Source organism: Chiroxiphia lanceolata, chromosome 2 (assembly GCF_009829145.1).
Source record: "Chiroxiphia lanceolata isolate bChiLan1 chromosome 2, bChiLan1.pri, whole genome shotgun sequence".
Classification (NCBI taxonomy): Eukaryota; Metazoa; Chordata; class Aves; order Passeriformes; family Pipridae; genus Chiroxiphia; species Chiroxiphia lanceolata.
This window is the reverse complement of record NC_045638.1, coordinates 115,314,287-115,332,768: the sequence shown is the minus strand read 5'-3', so window position 1 is coordinate 115,332,768 and position 18,482 is coordinate 115,314,287. Positions and strand designations below refer to the sequence as shown.

General features: G+C 51.0%; 1 protein-coding gene across 5 annotated transcripts in view; it reads right to left on the bottom strand.

The window, feature by feature from the left end:
* Nucleotides 1-375: 375 nt before the first annotated feature.
* The window catches only part of GDPD5 (glycerophosphodiester phosphodiesterase domain containing 5), a 115,976-nt gene continuing 97,869 nt past the window's right edge, over nt 376-18,482 (bottom strand). For 3 of the 5 annotated variants that reach the window (XM_032680429.1, XM_032680430.1, XM_032680431.1), the window contains 9 exons: nt 16,842-16,924; nt 12,235-12,385; nt 11,606-11,824; nt 10,819-10,976; nt 8,937-9,084; nt 8,481-8,563; nt 6,596-6,610; nt 3,289-3,401; nt 376-3,045 (listed from right to left, as the gene is read on the bottom strand). In XM_032680429.1, the coding sequence (XP_032536320.1) occupies nt 2,930-3,045; nt 3,289-3,401; nt 6,596-6,610; nt 8,481-8,563; nt 8,937-9,084; nt 10,819-10,976; nt 11,606-11,824; nt 12,235-12,385; nt 16,842-16,924 (1,086 nt within the window). In that variant the 3' untranslated portion in view covers nt 376-2,929. The remainder of the gene's footprint in view (nt 3,046-3,288; nt 3,402-6,595; nt 6,611-8,480; nt 8,564-8,936; nt 9,085-10,818; nt 10,977-11,605; nt 11,825-12,234; nt 12,386-16,841; nt 16,925-18,482) is intronic. The other 2 variants (XM_032680433.1, XM_032680432.1) reach the window with 1 other exon arrangement.

The window sequence follows — 18,482 nt, the reverse complement described above, 5'->3', positions numbered from 1 at the left end:
TTTCATGGCTGGGTCATGTCCGGCTTCTCATCCACCAGCACCCCCAAATCTTCCCCAGGGCTGCTCTCCATCCTTTCATCCACCAGCCTTTACGGATACCAGGGGCTGAACCGACCCAGGAGTGAGACCTTGCCCTCCTGAGCTTCCCAGGAGCTTGTCCAGGTCCCTCCCTCTGGAGGGCATCCCACCCCTCAGCCATGTTCACCACACCACACAGCTCGGCATCACCAAGGGGAGATGCAACACGAGCACACCGAGCTCAGGACAGACAGAGCAACAGTTTCCTCTGCTCAGACCTTCAGCTCCCTCAGGGAGCACACGGAGATCAAAGAGGATCAACTGCAAGCGGTGCCAGAACACAAAACCACGTCAGACTGGCAGGGGAATACTGACAGTTTATTTCACAGAGCGTCGCAGAGTTTATTTTGGTCTAGCTCTATTTTCATCAAAAAGTATCATTTTTTTTTCTTTTTTAAAGAAAAAAAAAAGGTAGCAAATATTGGGGATGATAACGGGAACAGTCAGTGCATTACACGGGAAGTTTGGGTCTCGTTGTAAAAAAAAAAGAAAGGAAGAAGCTAATTGTGAAAACAACTCTTAGTTGGATTGCTTTTAACACTTCCAAGCTTTTAAGCACTTCACCTCTCAATAAAGTCATCTCCAAGGATAAAAACAGAACATGCAGGTGATTATCAACAGATGCTGAGATTTAACAACATCTCTCACTTGGCAATGACAATCCACCAGGAATGTTTCAATACAGCACCACATCAAAGGGAGAAGCAACTTAAGTTCTCAAAATACCTTCAAATCCACCAAAAGCTTGCAGTTCTGCAGAAAAAAAACCCCACACTGTATTTCACAGACTTGAGAGTACCATAGAGAAGGACTGTATTTGGGGGAGGTAAGAGGGAGCACGGACCAGGGTCTTATTACATTCATAAAACCCAGGCTAGATCCAAAGTAATTAAAGTCTTAATATTAGGCCGTACTTAGTAGAGCATCAACATTCACATTTTCATTATCAGCATTTTTCCTTTCCATAGAAAACTGCCCCCAATCCTTCCACACTAAGCCCAAAACTTTAGTGTTTCAAACTGCTACTGGAGTACAACTTTAAAAAAAAAAAACAAAACAAACAAGGACAGAGCAGTTCAGTGCTGCCAAAACAAGGACAAACCGCTCAGGGCTGGTTTTATCCCGGCTTTGGGTGTGGGACATGATGCACATCAGCACCCTCAGACCTCCTCCTCCTCCTCCTCCTCCTCCTTCGCAAGGTGACCAGCTCCTCATGTGCCGCACAGCCCAGCTGGGTCAGCACCCAGAGACTCAGCTCCCAGGTTTTCAGAGCCATGGGAACAGGGAGGTCCCATCCCCTCTAGGCAGAGTAGGGCAGCTCCGGAGGGAGCTCGCATTCCGGGGGATTTCTCGTGTTGCACACGATGCCCACCAAGATCTGGTGAGGAAGGGAGCAACGCAACAGCGAGCCAGGAGCCATTCCCAGCTTCAGCAGCCTTCCAGCTGGCTTCAGCTCCTTGGGAACAGCAAAGTGACCCAAAACCAGGCTCCTCTCCACGAGGTCTTGAAGGTCCCAGCAGAGAGCCGAGACCGCCTTGGGGAGGGGACAAAATTCAACTGCCCCCAACTTGGTTTCTGAGCTTTTCTTTTCTTTTTTTTTTTTTTTTTTTTTTTTAACTTTTAACCTCTGGTCTAAGATTTTGGTTTGAAGCCTTTTGCATTGGAAACACGCTGAGGGGAGCTCCTACCTTCACGAGCCCCTCAGCATCTGCTGCAAGACCATCACTCCTTTGGAGGATGCAAACGCGCAGCTTTAAGGATCCTGCCTTGAAAGCAAGGAGGAAAGGTCTCCTTGCAGGAATAACTATACTCTGGAGCTGCTTCACCTTCCAAACTATTTACAACTCCTTCACCCATGGGCACCTCGCTGGCCCAGAGAAGGAGAAGCTCACACTGCACCACCTCCCCTTGTGATGAGGGTGCAAGGAATGGGAAGCAGGGAGTGACTGCAAACGCCACGTGGAGTGGCAGGCACTTCAACCAGATCCAAGCAGTGATGGTGCCCCTGGCATTGCTTTTCACAAGCCACCCGGGCTCCCAACAGAGCCCAACTCAGGGAGAAGGTGGAAAGAAAGAAAAAAAGGAAAAAAAAAATCCAACCTGCTGCCAGCAGAGGCCAAACTTCAGCCAACACTCAGGATTTGCCTCCAAAACTGGAGCAGGACTTTTTGAAAAGGCTGTTCCCCATGGAGCATCCAGGCTCTGGGGAAGGAGGATGGGATAAGGAGAAGGTGCCCAAGTGACTGAGCCAGTGCAACCCCTTCCCTGGTTCTGAGCTTCAGCAGGGAAGATTCCTCTCCCAGGAAAGTTTCTCTCTTCCCAACAGCCTCCTGGTGCATCAGAGCTACAATTTAATTGCCCAGGAAAAGGGGAATGAGGGGGAAACAGAAAAAAAAAATAACAAAATCAACACTTCACAAGAACACCACAACGTTCAGCTACACAGTCGCTGCACCAAGGGAAGGGTTGGGGAAGGGCAAGGGGGAGAACAGGGACACACGTCCAACATGTTCCCAGAACCCCCCAAGGGGACTCAGGCTTTCACATCAAGATTCAAATACCTTCAGCCATAAGGTTGAGGGTTTAATGAACACGGTATTTCCACTCATGCCCTGGAAAAATTACACTCAAAAAAAAAAAAAAAACCCCAGACAAAAAAAAATTCAAATTTTCTACATATGTACAAAAATAAGCCCCCCAACCTCACAACCAGGGAGGTGGAGCAGTTAGTGGTGGGGTATGGGAAGGGGTCTCTGCCTGACCAGCAGTTCCTCCAGGGTTCCCATCCCACAGGAAGCAGAAGAGCACGGCTCTCACTGCCAGGGAGCACACAGGGCTGGCCCAGAGCCCCTCAGTTCATCCGCAGCTTGGAGTCCCGAGGGTCCGTGGGGGTCAGGATCTCGTTGGCAAAGCCATTCTCAGAGCAGAAGGACAACTCATCCGTGGGCTCCACGCCGTTGTTGATCTCTGGGAAGGGCAGAGAAAGCGGGGATATCATCCCTGAACCAACTTGGGATGAATCCCAGAACGGTTTGGGTTGGAGAGGACCTTAAAGATCATCTTGTTCAAACCCCCTGCCCCGGATGAGCCACAAGCACATCCCGCCAGCTCAGCCAGCCGGGTCAGTGCAGCCACCCTGAGGCACGAGCAGCTCCTCCCCTAGCAGGGTGGCACTGAGGGGAGCAACACAGGGCCCCCCACCAGCCCTACCTGAGAAGATGAGCTTCTCCTTCATGATCTTGACGTCGCGGCTGGAGCGGCGCACGGCGGCGCTGAGCATGATCTGCTCCGGGTTGTAGGTCCTGATGCTCCCCAGGCGCCACCTGTGAGGCGGGAGCGGCAGGTCAGGGGCTGGGCCCCCCAGATGTGGGAGCATTTTAATGCAAGTGGCCACCACCGAGCCCCAGAGCCCCTGAGGCCTTTGCTCCCTGGCACCGACACAACCCCACGCGGCAGGAGGATGTTGGGAGATAAGCGTGGCATCTCACGCAGGCAGGTCGTGTTAACCACCTTTAGCATCCCAATCCCACCAAGGAATTACACCCAGGGACCGATTTCACCAAGGGCTGCAGTTGCCCCACAGCCCTCTCCAGCTGCCCAAAGGATGTAGGGGCAGTTTAACTCTCAGGGCTGGAAAGAGGGAACAGAACGAGGCACCGAGCCAAGTAAAGAATCCAGAACCTTTTCCTCACCCTCAGGTTCGTGGGAGAAGGGACCTCAAATTGCTCAAAGGCAATCTGAAGTCTCAAAACTGAGACACAGCAAGGAAATGGTCTCAAATGGTGTCAGGGGAGGTTCGGGTTGGCTATTTGGAAACACTTCTTCCCCTAAAGGGTTGTCCAGCCCTGGCACAGGCTGTTGCTTAGGCCAGGCTTTCATAGCCCACCCCCCACACCCATTCCTCCTGCCTCCTGACCACAGAGGAAGGCTTTCAGTTAAATCCCATTCTCCCTGCCAGAGCCAGGCATCCCATAAAGCTATTTGATGGGGAAGCAGCAGGGCTTTAGGGTGGCTTATGGGCTTTCTGATCTTCTGGCACCATCTAGTGGCTCACCCACACAGGAGAAGGTGATTATTTATTCGTTTACTTATTTCTAGGTGCCAGTCACCTTCTCTTAAATTCCTAACCCAGCCCCAGGAGCAGAGTGTTCGAGCAGCTCACGAATCTCCAGCCTGGGTCTGCAGCACCAGCCTGACAAAGCCGTGATGACAAAAGAGCTTCTGCAATTTTTTTTCCAGGAAAATCTAACTGGTGTCAATTCCTCGGGGTTTCCACCCCCTTCCCAAATCCCAGTGGGTGACACTGCACCATCAGGCTTTGACCAGGGTATGGATGAAGGAGGATGCTACAGAGAAAAGGATGGGTGGGATGGCAACACAACACAACTCACAGACCCACGGACAGAAGCAACGCAGAGGAAACACAGAGGAAACACAGAGGAAACAGAAAGAGGCAAAGACATTAAAGTATATTAAAAAAAAAATTAAAAAATTAAATTTGTCTTCCATCATCATCATCATCATCATCTAAACTGAGCCACTCTGACCTGGAAGAAGAGCATTTTTAGCCTTAGTGGGGTCTGCCTGCAAGGGACACTAAGGTCAACGTGGTTGCAAGACTGCACAGGGTAAGACCCTCCTTAAACTACAAATCAGGACCAAAACATGTCTCTACAACAACGAGTCTTTTCTCTGCCCACACACCAGGATTTCCAGCACCAGGCTGGGCTGTGCGGCCAAAAGGCAGGGGGATCTCATGCCCATTCCCAGACACCCCATGGAGAGTGTGGGTCACTGAGGCACAGAGAGCCCAGACTCCAAGGATTCCAGGGACCAAGGGCGTTTCTCCTCCTGCCAAGAGGAACAAGCACTGCTCTCTGCTCTCCATCTCCCAGGGTGGCTGTGCTCACACCCAGGGTGGGAAAACATGCACGAGGAGGTGATGCCTCCTCTCACAGGAGTGCCTTGCTCTGGGTGAACAAACCAGGAGAGGGTAACCCCATTTTTCAGGGGTGCTTTGAAACATCCTCTTAGAAGAGCCACGAGTACATTTAACCACGGTGCCACTCCAACCAACACCATACCAAACACTCTGTGCTGTGCTCAGCGGCCTCTGGGTCTCCAAAAAAGCCGGTTTAATAGAAAATAGCACCTCTCCTACCCCCTTGGGCTGTGTTGTACTCGGCCAGGTTTGGGACAGCAGCGTGCAAAAGGGCCAGAGAGGCAGCAGGAAGGTCCTGTTCTGGGAGGTTGGCGGCAGAGCAGACCAGACGGACACGGGGTGGGAACAGACTAAAAAATACTGGGACAACAACACAGAGACAGCACACACCGTGTTAGGGCCACAGCCGGAGCCCTGGGTGGGAGGGGAGATGCTAAAATGGCAGGGAAAAGGGTGGGAGAGGGGCAGGCAGGTCCCCAGTGCTGAGGTGAGAAGATGGAGTGAGCACAGAGCCAAGCCAGCCACAACCAGGGTCCCATCCTAAAGCCTGCCCAGCTCCTCCATGCCTGCCTTCTCCTTATCCATGAGCCAGGGAGGGAAGGAGAGCTGGAGAAGGGAGAACACCCAGCTCCCTGCAGCCAGGCCCTGTTTTGGGGACATGCCACACCCCAAGTGCCAGGCACCGCTTGCTGGTGGCCAACCCTGAGGCTGTGGGTGGGCACTGGGAGGGGGGCTGGTAAGCACAGACAGGGAGCAACCAAGTCCTCGGGAATCTGACCCCAGGGCACACAGCAGGAGGAAGGGAGGAGGGAACATGGGGAGAGTTTGGTCCGAGGAGGGACACGGCGAAGGCTTTACTGCAGGACAGCGACAACGACTGGGGAGGGAAAGGAGAAAGCTGGGTTCCCAAGTGATGGCACTTCAAATCCAGCATCCCAGGCTCATGCCCTTCCCAAGGGCAATGCTCTCTATTTTCACACTGCCTTTCCAGTTCCACAGCAGTGTAACTGGGACGAGACTCCTGGAAGGTCCCAAGCTCTGAGTGCAGCCAAACCTTTCCAGCTCTCAGCCCTTTTCAATCATTCCCAGGGCCAGAGGAGGGCTACTGTGTATCACTGAACAGGTTACATGATTTTCTTGAGAATGGGCCAATTTAGAAGAGGTTGGTCTCAAAAACCTCTGGCAAATACAGGAAGGAAGGGGCTATTTTGCATGGGATTATTTCCATGGAGAGAGTATTACATCCACCAGGAATTTCCCAGTTACAGCATGCCACAGGGCCTCAGAACAGGGCTGTTTTAAAAGGCAGTGACTTAAGACCATTGCCACAGAAGGTCAGATTGCCTTCAAAACATCCTCTGGCTTGAGCATCAGATGCCTGTGGTGCTGGTGGCTGTGGACTGCCCAGTGTTCGACCCCTCCTGGTCCCCCCACAAAGCCAGATGTTTGAAAGCATCGGGAAAAGCTGCATCCTACCCTGTCCATCTGCAGTGAAGCCATAGCAGAGAGGGAGAAAGAAAGAGAGAAAGGAAGGTTGAATGAAAAAGAGAAAGAGGAGGAAAGCACCAGAATTACCTGATCATGTGATAGCTGTGAGATGCCAGAATGCAGCAGAGAGAGAAAGAGGAGGAACGTGCACAACAGTCAGAGCAGTAAGAAAATAAACAAGGCAAAGAGGCAAAAAAAGGTTAGTTAGAAGTCATCCCAGTTGGTATTTCCCCTCTGGAGAGGCTGCCACAGTCCTGTCACCGGAGCAGAACAGCAGGAGCAATCCCTACCCTAGGGAGGAGAGAAGCCATGCGGAGGACACAGGACGAGCACGTCGAAGCGGTGGCTCTGCTCCCACCCAGCCCCTCCTCCCTGTAGCAAGGGAGCAGCTCTGGTTTGCCCCAGAAAGGGACTTGGGAGCGAAAAAACCAACAAAACCAAACCAGACCAACGAAAAACCCCACACAGAACCAACCATGACCCTGAAGGCCAAATGCCAAGCCCCGTTTCCCGGAGCTCCAATTCTGCTGTGATTCAGTTTTGATTTATCCTCAGCCCTGCTACAAACTCTTTCACGTGGTGGAGAAACTGGAGCATCAGGGAAATGGGTCTGCACAAGGCTCTTAGAAGAGCAAGTCCAGCTTCCTTCTACCGACTTGGGGTTGAGTTGTCCCAAGGGAGAGATCCAAAAGAAGACATTTGGCTCCGCTATGATGAACCCCACATGGCCAGACCTCCCTGAGCAACTGCCTTCTTGTATCAGGTCCAGAGCTCACTGCTCCAGGGGGATGGATCCTGGGAGAGCTGGTGGCATTTCCAGCTCTTCCCACCTGTATCACACTGAGGGTGGAAGAGAAATCCTGCAATAATGCAGGATTTCTTACCCTGTTTCCTCTTCCCCTACTCCATCAAACCTCTTCCAAGCTGGAAGAGCTTCCATCTGTGCAGAGAACAAGAGTCCAGCTATGGCAAAGTCCACGTAGTTGTGACTTCTCTCTCTCCAAGCATCACCTCGCTCTGCTCTGGGACCTCTAGTTCCCACCCAGCAGGTTGAATCAGTTGAATTCCTCCACCTTTGGCCTCCTGGTTCTGAATCAGGAAAACCTTCTAAAACTGACTCTGGGAGATGAGGCCAAAGAGCACAAATATCAACTTGGCCTTCAAATTGTGCTCTTCAGAGAGGTCAGTCCCTGCTTCCAGACTCCTTTGTGCATTTGGGTATCCAGCAGAGAAATATAAGGTCTAAAGATCGTGGACATCCCCATAAAGCCACCTGATGGATTTGAGGGAGTGGAGGACACTTCCAGACATCACAGCCCCAGCGCCCTTCTGGAGGAAAGGTTCTGCCACACCCTCATCAAACCCTTGCTCCCTCTTTTCTTTGCGAAATGGACTTTCCCTGTGCATTGAACTAAGCAACTGATTTGATCTGCTCTATCATAATGTCTCCCATAATAACTGCCTACAGAGGGAGCTTGGAACTAGGTGATCTTCCAACCCAAACCATTCTGGGATTCTGTAACATTTCTATTTCTTCTTCCTCCAAACAAGAACAAACTGATTTAAGAAAAATATAACGTGTTCTTTTTGAAGACTCTCATGGTGGAATCTCAAAACCCCCCTATTCTTTTTCCTTTAAAGCATTTTAATGTCTTTCTCAACATCCATTTCCCTAAAGCATTTGCAGTTTCTCTTCCACATGTGTTTAAGAGCAAAGCAAGGCACCTACTGCTGCTATTTTGAGATCTCTCGTGCTTTTTAAAAGGTAGCAGCAACTGCCTCCAGTTCTGTATCAACATCTTGGGATTGGAATTATTGCTTGGATCTTCACGTGGATTTTTAAATAAACCTTTCCCTGCTATCACACTCCAAGCTTTGAGGAGCAGAGCCTCTCTCCCATCTCCACCCCAGGCTCTGAACAAAAACACACGTCACAAATGCACGAGAGATGAGCTGTAACAAGGCTACTTACTTCTGGAATATAAAAACTCCTACAATTATGATAAATGAAATGAGATCAGACGTGATCCAGATTAGATGGTACTCGTCTGGAGGCTGCAAGACAAGAAACAGAAGCAGACCTTAAATCTTCTGGTTTGTGCAACCACAGAGAGACCACACATGGCTGAAGTCACCACCAAGGAGCAAGAAAAGCATGGAGCTGCAGGGGTGGGGTGTAAATCACAGCATTTATGACCTTCCCAAGGCCAGGCTGTCATCCAGAATGATGTTATCAGGAAAAACTGCCAACGGGAACAGTGTTAAACCCTCCCTCCTTTCGTGTGCTGACACTGGCTCTGAGCTCTGTGGGCTCCAAAACGGCACCTTACACCCAACCAAACCTTCCTGGAAAACCCCACTGGACATGTGGTGGGCAATACCTCTCCACTACATTCCCTCCCTTCCAGGGGCTCCTTCCCAGCCTTACCATGAGCCAGATGGGGAAAGGCACCTTGCGGAGGACGTGGGAGCTGTCGGAGGTGACCGAGGGGACGCCGGCACACCAGAGGATGGAGAACAGCCAGGGCTCGTTCACTGTGTACAGGTTCACACTCAGGTTGGCCATGGTGTAGTCCCTGCCAGGAGACACACAGGGTGACATGCAGGACCCTCCCCAAACCTCAGAGCCTCAGCTCCCAGAGCAGAGCCCCTGCCATCCCCACAGCTGTGAGCACAGATCGAGTCGCTTGGAATTGCAGGAAATGTTTTTTTTAACACTTCCTAAGCAACCCAAGGGCCCTGCAGCCCAAAGGTTTGAACTCCAGAGCTTTCTTGCCCTCTTGGCTGCTGTCTGACCCAGTCCACAGACCATCTCAAAAGCTTCCCCATGAATGAGGGACATGGAGTGTACTTGTGACAACCACCTCGCCACGGTGATGTAAAATCAGCTTCAGGTTCAGAGGCCTCTAACAATTCACAGGCAATTTGCTTAATTAAAACACTGACGGACCTACAACTTCCACAACTTCCACGCCCTTGTTTTGGGGACAGTGGCAGAGTCACAGCTTCCAGTTTCCCGAGGGCATTTTCCAAGAAGCTACAGCCGCAAGCTGGGGGTCCAGGAGCTGCCAGCAGCAAACCAGGCACTGGCAGTGACTCCCTGGGCCCCAGATTTGCATAATTGCTCTGTTTCCTTATCTGTGAAGAAGAAGCATCACTAATCCCCCTCACCCTGGCAGCACAGATTAATCCCTGCAATTTAATATTGGCAAAGCACTTGGACGTGGAAGGGCTCGGGACAGGATGTGGACACAGCTCAAAGCTGCTCCAGAGGGATGCTCAAGGGCAGAGGTGGTTGTCAAAGCAATGTGACATCCAGGTGCTGATTCTGGGGGGCATTGAGAGTACTTTGTTAAACCAGGACTGCAGCAATGTTTGACAGGGCACCACAAGGTCTTCAGAGTTCAGGAAGCACTCAGGGTCTGATCTGGGAGACAGCTCAGGGGGGATTCATGGGAGACTGGCATAGGGTTCTCTCCATGGGATACAGCAAACACACAGCAGGAAAACCAGGCAGGAATTATCCCGCAGGTAAAGCTGGCAGCCAAGGAAGGACACCATGGATTATGTTAAATAGGGTCATGCTCTCAAACAGCCACTGGTTCAGCTCTTCCCTACTTCCAGCTCAAACATAGAGCAAGGCAGCTCCTTTGGAGATATATATTGTTTAGTTTTCAAGCATTTAAGCTTCAAAAAACAGAAAAGCCCTATTAGAAACAATCTGCCCTCCCTGAGAAAGGGAGTAAAGCTGGAGCCAACACACCACACGGTGCAAATACAGCAGAGGAGCCCACCCTGTGCCTGTCTCATTAAAGAAATGAGCTGATCAGCCTGAAGAGCTGATACAGGACAGGAAGGAAATGTGTGAATTCTCTGCAGAGACACATTTCTGAAAGTGTTTCCAGCCTTTGGACTAATCACAATTCTGTGGGAGCAGCTCTGGAGCAGACAAGTGGAGGCAAAGGGCAGCTGCTAATGAGGATGGAACAGCACTCAGAGTGAACAGCCTCCACTTCCTCCCAGAGCTGAGAGTGTAATAAGAATCAGCCAATTCATACATCTGTATTTCCAAGAGGACCACCACATACTGAATTAGCATGTAGAGGTTGTCACAGGCAGCTGGGCACCCCCAGAAACAGCCTGGTTGGGTTCTGGACCACGAGTAGGGAAAAGTTTGCAGAGCTTGAGCTTCTGAGAGCAAGTCCATCTGGAAGGAAACCTCGGGGCAGACAGGATGGCCTGGGATGACAAGGAAAGGACACACTGGGGGCACAGGGTTGTAGGTAGGCAGCGTGCCAGCAGGGCTGTACCTGACATCCTCGCTTGTCACCTTGGTGTAGCGCAGGTTGAGCTTCACGATGCCCTTCTCCCTCAGGCGCTCCGTGTCCAGCTTGAGGCCGGAGGTCTGCTGGAACCCCGGGGCCACCTGCCTGACCAGCTGCCTCTCCGTGTCCGGCAGCCACATCACCTGCCAGGGAGCGGGACAGAGCACAGGCTGTGGCCGAGGGGTCCCCAGAGCTGGAACGCAAGGGACTGCCTCGTCTGCCACAGTGTCTGGGAAACACAGCCTCCCACACGTCTAGATGGTTGGATGGGATATTGGGAAGGAATTCTACCCCGGGAGGGTGGGGAGGCCTTGGCACAGGTTGCCCAGAGCAGCTGTGGCTGCCCCATCCCTGGAAGTGTCCAGGGCCAGGTTGGACGGGGCTTGGAGCAACCTGGGCTAGTGGAAGGTGTCCCTGCCCATGGCAGGGGGTGGGACAACATAATCTTTAAGGTCCCTTCCAACCCAAACCACTCTGGGATGCTGTGATTGCTGGGAATTATCATATCCCTCCATCTCTTGGCCACCCCACCATTAGCACACCCCGAGGTGCTGTCAAGCCCCCTCACTGCTGCATCAGCCACCACTCTGGGAGGCTTTCAGAGGCCCATCCCAGTCCTCCCCAGCATCACATCCTAGCACAGGGTGGCACTTCCAATCAGCTGTCCAAAGTGAATCCCTCAAGGATTGATGCCCAAATGGAGACACTCAAGGACTCAGGGAAACCACAAGGAAGGCAGTTTTGGAAACATCACCAACCCCCCAGAACTCACAGCCTGTTGCCGAATTCCAGATGCCAGGATGGTTTCCAGGGTGATGTTGATGTAAGTGCTGTAGTAGGGGTGAGCTGATGGCAGGTCCTGGAAGTTCAGGATGAGTGATGTGTTGTCCTTGATCAACTCCAGCATGTCCTGCAGCTTGCAGACTGACTGGTTGGCAGCTTCCAAGTAGTCAGACCTTGGGAGAGACCCCACTGTCCAGAAAGGATCATTCTGAAAGCAAAGCACATCCCAAGTATCACTGCCACAAAGCCCAGACTCCCCCAGGCTGAATTCCTTACTTTTTCTCTGTGAAGATGACTGTGTCCAAAAGGAAATTCAAGAAAAAGGAACAGCTTATAACACATTGTCTTTTCTGCCCTCTTTATCATCACCTTCACCCTCCTGGGGGTCTTGAAGTTCTTTCTGGTGTCAACCAGGCATTAAGGCCCCTTCTTCCAAGTGGCACAGAAAGACAACATGTCTTTTAGACCAAGTTTAGTAGAGACAAACTACATGTGGTTCATGGACACTTGGTCTCGGGCACTTTGGCCCACGCCACCAAGGAGATGTGTCATCTCCACCTTTCCACCTCCAAGAGGACTTAGGCACGAGCTGTCATGCCATGGTTCCATGGCACACACCTGAAGGAACCACTCCCCAGCGTTGAGCTTTTCCAGGTCAGTCCAGTTGAACATGGAGGAGTGCTCGTAGGCCCGCTCTGGGAACACCTCCTCCACGTTTGTGGTTCTCCTGAGTGTCCTGTCGTGCATCAGGAACGGAACTCCATCGTGGCTGCAAAGGCAGAGGGGCCCTGTTACAGGAGGAGGTGCACAGCCATGCTCACAGCAGGAGAGAAATGCCCCTTCCCACTCCAGCCTCCCTCACGGCTTCACACCAAAACCACTGTGAAGGTCTCAACCAGCTCAACACCCCCCAGCATCCTCAAGAGCAGCTGAGGTGCACCCTGAGGAAAACATCTCTTAGATACCTGCTGCATGTCAGCAGCCATTCATACACGACACAACCCTGTCCATCCCTCACCCATCCCTCCATCCCACCTCCCCACTATCCCCTCAAAGATTTCCAGACTGTCCAACTCAGGTAGCTTGGACAGGAACTCCCACCCTGAATGCTCACGTGAACCAAAGCTTTCTCAGCACCTGCAGTTCCCCAAAACATCCAAGGTTTTCCTGGATGCATGCATGTTGAAGAAAACCCAACTCTCAGATGAAATTAAACAGCCAAATGTATGCACTGGGTTTTTTAAGTCACCTGGATATTACAGAACAAAGGTTCTGGGAAACACAAAAAATGCTTTAAACTTTCCTCCACCCAATTTTCAGTGCCCAGGTCAGTGGTGACCCCACGCAGGGCAGGGATGGTTTCTATCAGGGGCAGAGGGACAGTTGTCTGCACTCAGAAATTAGGACAAAGCCAGCCTGATAACAATGACATTTTCCAAAGCAAAGAGCCCACCTCCAGAACAGGAGACTCAGATAAGGCTTGGAAAAGGGGTGGGATGAAAACACAAATCCCATTTCAATTAGGGGATGACCCAGAGCACTCACCCCCAAGAGCTCCAGGGAAAATGAAACCCAGTTTTAGATGATGGAGCAAATGTTGCCTCAGCTTTACCAGTGCCTGCAGAAGTCCCTTATCACAGAGGTCACTGATACCTTTATTTGCTGTTTCCAGCAATGTGCTGGGCCAACACTCCCCACAGCCCACAGCAACACGCTGACACAGCAACCCCATGCTCAGCACACCATGCTCCTGCAGTCAGGAAGGATTTTAATAAATACAGTTAAAAAAGAAACAGAAAAAAAAGAAAAGATGCTAAACAAGTGCAGAGTGAAGAGTGTGGGGTGTTTAAGGGTCACAGGAGCTCAAGTCTTAACATCTCATCAGACACCACTAAGCTGTTCCCACAGCATGAAAACCTATGGGGCAATTAACATTTGCTCCCTCCTTTCCAATCCTCCCCACCACGGAGTCACTCAGCACCACTCAAGGTTAACCACAAGGTATTGGCAGGCACAGGTTTGAAACAATAATTCAGAGACAGGAAATGGAGCTTTAGAAGAAGAGCTGTGGGAGGGGGGAGGAGAGAGAGAGATAGGAACAGCAGCGATGCCGTGCTCCAGCTGCCTGGAGCAAACCCGGCTTTATAACCAGGGCCACTGCTCTGGGATGTGTGACAGGCAGGGAGCAGGGTGGGACGGGTCTGAGGGAATGTCCAAGCTGCCCACCCACGGCTAATACGTGCCTACGAGGGCATGGAGACACTCCAGGAGGGATCTCCCTGACCAAGGGGACCCATCCAGCCACAGGCACAAGAAGCATCTTTCAGAGGGGTAAGGACAGCAGTGGGTGTGGTGCCATGACCCCCTCCCAGAAGTGCTGCCAGCTGCATTGCCATCACTTCTTCAGTCTGAAACTCAATGGAATCCTCTTTTCCTAAAGGCACTTGTGCTCCCAGAGAGGGTTCAGGTAACTGGGCCATCAAGAGCATTGTTCAAGTAAAGGGTGCTTGGAGTGCTCCTCTGGGATGGTTGAGGAGAGGCAGTGTGGAGAGCTCTTGGAGCTTTTCCAGCTCTCCTCCTCCCCAAAGTCCACCTTTCTCCTTGGCCAGTGTTAATGGAAGTGACTGGTTCAGCCACATGAGCCAAGTGCTCATCTGTGAGCTGGGCACTCGAGTACTTGTCCCTTCCCAGCAGTTACTGAACTAATTTTGGAAAGAACAAGACTTGTATAACACACATCCCAATTCAGACTTCATCCTTCCACAGTGACCTTCCACTCCCTGGTGGGAAGAAAGTCCTTTGGTTTTCAAATCATTTTCTCTCAAAAAAATTATGCAAGGGAAAAAGAGAGCAATTAACAATTAAATTTCCCCCCACCAGGCAAAAACACCTTTCCATCAACATAAACCTCCAAAGCAAGTCAGGGAAAAAATAAAACATCTGCTTTGAGTCTTTCTTGCATTTATAACTGGAACTGAGACAAAGTGAGGGATCACCAAGAGCCAGGTTAGAAAGCAGGTGCTGTATCTCACTGTGATAAAACAAAGATAAACTCCAGCCTTCCTGCAAATAGAGATTAGTTTTGTGACAAAGGGATCCAGGTTCCCCCATCTGGACAAATTCACCTTTCACCACCATCTGAGGGAAACAATTAGGAGCATCTGTGCATTACAAATGGAGACATGCAGGAGTTATTGGATGTGGGAGACACACAGGAGTTATTTGATGTGGGAGACAGGCCGGAGTTATTGGTTGTGGGAGATGCAGGAGTTATTGGATGTGGGAGATGCAGGAGTTATTGGATGTGGGAGACAGGCAGGAGTTATTGGATGTGGGAGATGCACAGGAGTTATTGGATGTGGGAGACAGGCAGGAGTTATTGGATGTGGGAGATGCACAGGAGTTATTGGAAGTGGGAGACAGGCAGGAGTTATTGGATGTGGGAGACACACAGGAGTTATTGGATGTGGGAGACAGGCAGGAGTTATTGGATGTGGGAGATGCAGGAGTTATTGGATGTGGGAGACACACAGGAGTTATTGGATGTGGGAGACAGGCAGGAGTTATTGGATGTGGGAGATGCAGGAGTTATTGGATGTGGGAGATGCAGGAGTTATTGGATGTGGGAGATGCACAGGAGTTATTGGATGTGGGAGACAGGCAGGAGTTATTGGATGTGGGAGATGCACAGGAGTTATTGGATGTGGGAGACAGGCAGGAGTTATTGGATGTGGGAGACACACAGGAGTTATTGGATGTGGGAGACAGGCAGGAGTTATTGGATGTGGGAGATGCAGGAGTTATTGGATGTGGGAGATGCAGGAGTTATTGGATGTGGGAGACAGGCAGGAGTTATTGGATGTGGGAGATGCAGGAGTTATTGGATGTGGGAGATGCAGGAGTTATTGGATGTGGGAGACAGGCAGGAGTTATTGGATGTGGGAGATGCAGGAGTTATTGGATGTGGGAGATGCAGGAGTTATTGGATGTGGGAGATGCACAGGAGTTATTGGATGTGGGAGACAGGCAGGAGTTATTGGATGTGGGAGATGCACAGGAGTTATTGGATGTGGGAGACAGGCAGGAGTTATTGGATGTGGGAGACACACAGGAGTTATTGGATGTGGGAGATGCAGGAGTTACTGGATGTGGGAGACACACAGGAGTTACTGGATGTGGGAGACACACAGGAGTTACTGGATGTGGGAGACACACAGGAGTTACTGGATGTGGGAGACACACAGGAGTTATTGGATGTGGGAGACAGGCAGGAGTTACTGGATGTGGGAGACAGGCAGGAGTTATTGGATGTGGGAGACACACAGGAGTTATTGGATGTGGGAGACAGGCAGGAGTTACTGGATGTGGGAGACACACAGGAGTTATTGGATGTGGGAGACAGGCAGGAGTTATTGGATGTGGGAGATGCAGGAGTTATTGGATGTGGGAGACACACAGGAATTATTGGATGTGGGAGACAGGCAGGAGTTATTGGATGTGGGAGATGCAGGAGTTATTGGATGTGGGAGATGCAGGAGTTATTGGATGTGGGAGATGCACAGGAGTTATTGGATGTGGGAGACAGGCAGGAGTTATTGGATGTGGGAGATGCACAGGAGTTATTGGATGTGGGAGACAGGCAGGAGTTATTGGATGTGGGAGACACACAGGAGTTATTGGATGTGGGAGATGCAGGAGTTACTGGATGTGGGAGACACACAGGAGTTACTGGATGTGGGAGACACACAGGAGTTACTGGATGTGGGAGACACACAGGAGTTATTGGATGTGGGAGACACACAGGAGTTATTGGATGTGGGAGACAGGCAGGAGTTACTGGATGTGGGAGACAGGCAGGAGTTATTGGATGTGGGAGACACACAGGAGTTATTGGATGTGGGAGACAGGCAGGAGTTACTGGATGTGGGAGACACACAGGAGTTATTGGATGTGGGAGACAGGCAGGAGTTATTGGATGTGGGAGATGCAGGAGTTATTGGATGTGGGAGACACACAGGAATTATTGGATGTGGGAGACACACAGGAATTATTGGATGTGGGAGACAGGCAGGAGTTACTGGATGTGGGAGACAGGCAGGAGTTATTGGATGTGTTCACCACAGCCCTTTCCAATGGGAAAAAGCAGAAATCACCAGACAGGAAAGACCTACCAGGGGTTTGGACCATGCCCAGACAGTCTCAGACTGACCAGCCCCCTGACTTACCTCAGTACAACATCAGCTTGGACTCCAAACACCTTCTGCTCCACTGCCTTCTGGAAAGACATCAGAGTGTTTTCTGGTGCCAACTGCGGGGAAAAAAAAATATTCCAAAAGCAACGACAGGTCAGTGGTATGTGGTGGAAAGTTCACACAGCAGCGTCAGCAAGGATACTGGGAGGCAGGTTTGGAGATATCAGGGAGCCAAAACAATCTTGTTTTGCAGGTTACACCTTTAGAGTTCTTCATTCTCCTACTTTTCTAGGCAAACAAGTGTTTCAAATGCCATTACAGAAAGAAATGTATATTTATAGACCATAAAGCAGGTTATCCACACCAGGAAGAACAACTAGACTACACATTGGGTACCAGGCATTTTATTTCTGCATCTAGTCATTCAATAAAGTCATCTATTAGACTAAAAATCAGACGGTTTCTCTAATAATAATTGTCAGAGTGAATTTTAACAATAATTAAAAAGCAGCCTTAAGCCTGGAAAATTTATCCCTATGGACAGGACCAAGTTTGCATCAAGATACAAGCTTTCACAACCCATGATTTTCAAGGCCCACTCAGGGGTTGGAAAGAGGAACAATTAAGAGCAAAAGCCTAATTGCACCAGATGAGCAAGATGCACACGAAAATAAATACAGATAAAAACCCGCTCAAGCATCCAAGGTGTCACTTGTTTCCTTACAAGCGGATCACTTTACACCCTCGGGGGTAAAACAATCAGACCAAATGTCAGCAACAACCTTCTCCCAGCCCTGCTACCTCACTGCATTCCTCTGGCTCCAGCCGCACACCAGGACCGGTTCACTGGGATGTTTGTTCAACAAAGGCAACACGGGGCCACGTTATCTTCCTAAAAAAAGTTCCCAATCAAAGCCAGACTTGTTTAGGCGAAGACAGAGGCACCCCCCTGTTCCCAGCCCAGCGCTGGGTCGCCCAAGGTCGAGCTCAGGGAGTTTTCCCACGTGCCCGATGCCCAGACCCGTCAGCAGAGAGCAGCAGCCGCGCAAAGACAGACCTGGAGATGCCATCCAGACTCGCTCCTGTCTCCTCGGGCCGCTCTCAGCACCTCGGGTTGCCCTTCCCGAGCGGCTCAGGTTCCCGCAGGCTAACCCCCCTCTCCAGCACGATGCTCAATGCCGGCTTTTCGGGGGGGAAACACAGCGAGGAGTCCCCAAAGGAGAGCGAGCTGAGCCACAGAAAGCCAGCTGGGCACATACGACACGAGCTCAAGATGTGACACCACGTCAAGCATCAGCTGCACCCAGAGCCCCACAAACACCTCTCGTGTGGAGCCAGGCTGGCAGAGCCGGGGGGTGTCCAGCTCTGGGGAGATCCCAGAGAACCTTCCAGTGCCTAAAGGGGCCCCCAGGAGACCTCACTGCAGCCCTTCCACTGCAAGGAACTGAACGAGCCACTCACTGCGAGGGTAGAACCCAGTGAAGATCAACCAGAACGCCAGGAAAGCAGATTTAACCTCGTCCCCTAAAATCCAACTACTCCCAGAGGTTCCCCTGGCCCCACTCAGGAGACCAATTCCCCTGTACCAGGAGTTTATAACCCCTGCAACGGGAGGTTTTTTGTGAGAAGGGAGAATCTGAGACACAGGTATTTCCATCATCCTAGCCTGCCTCT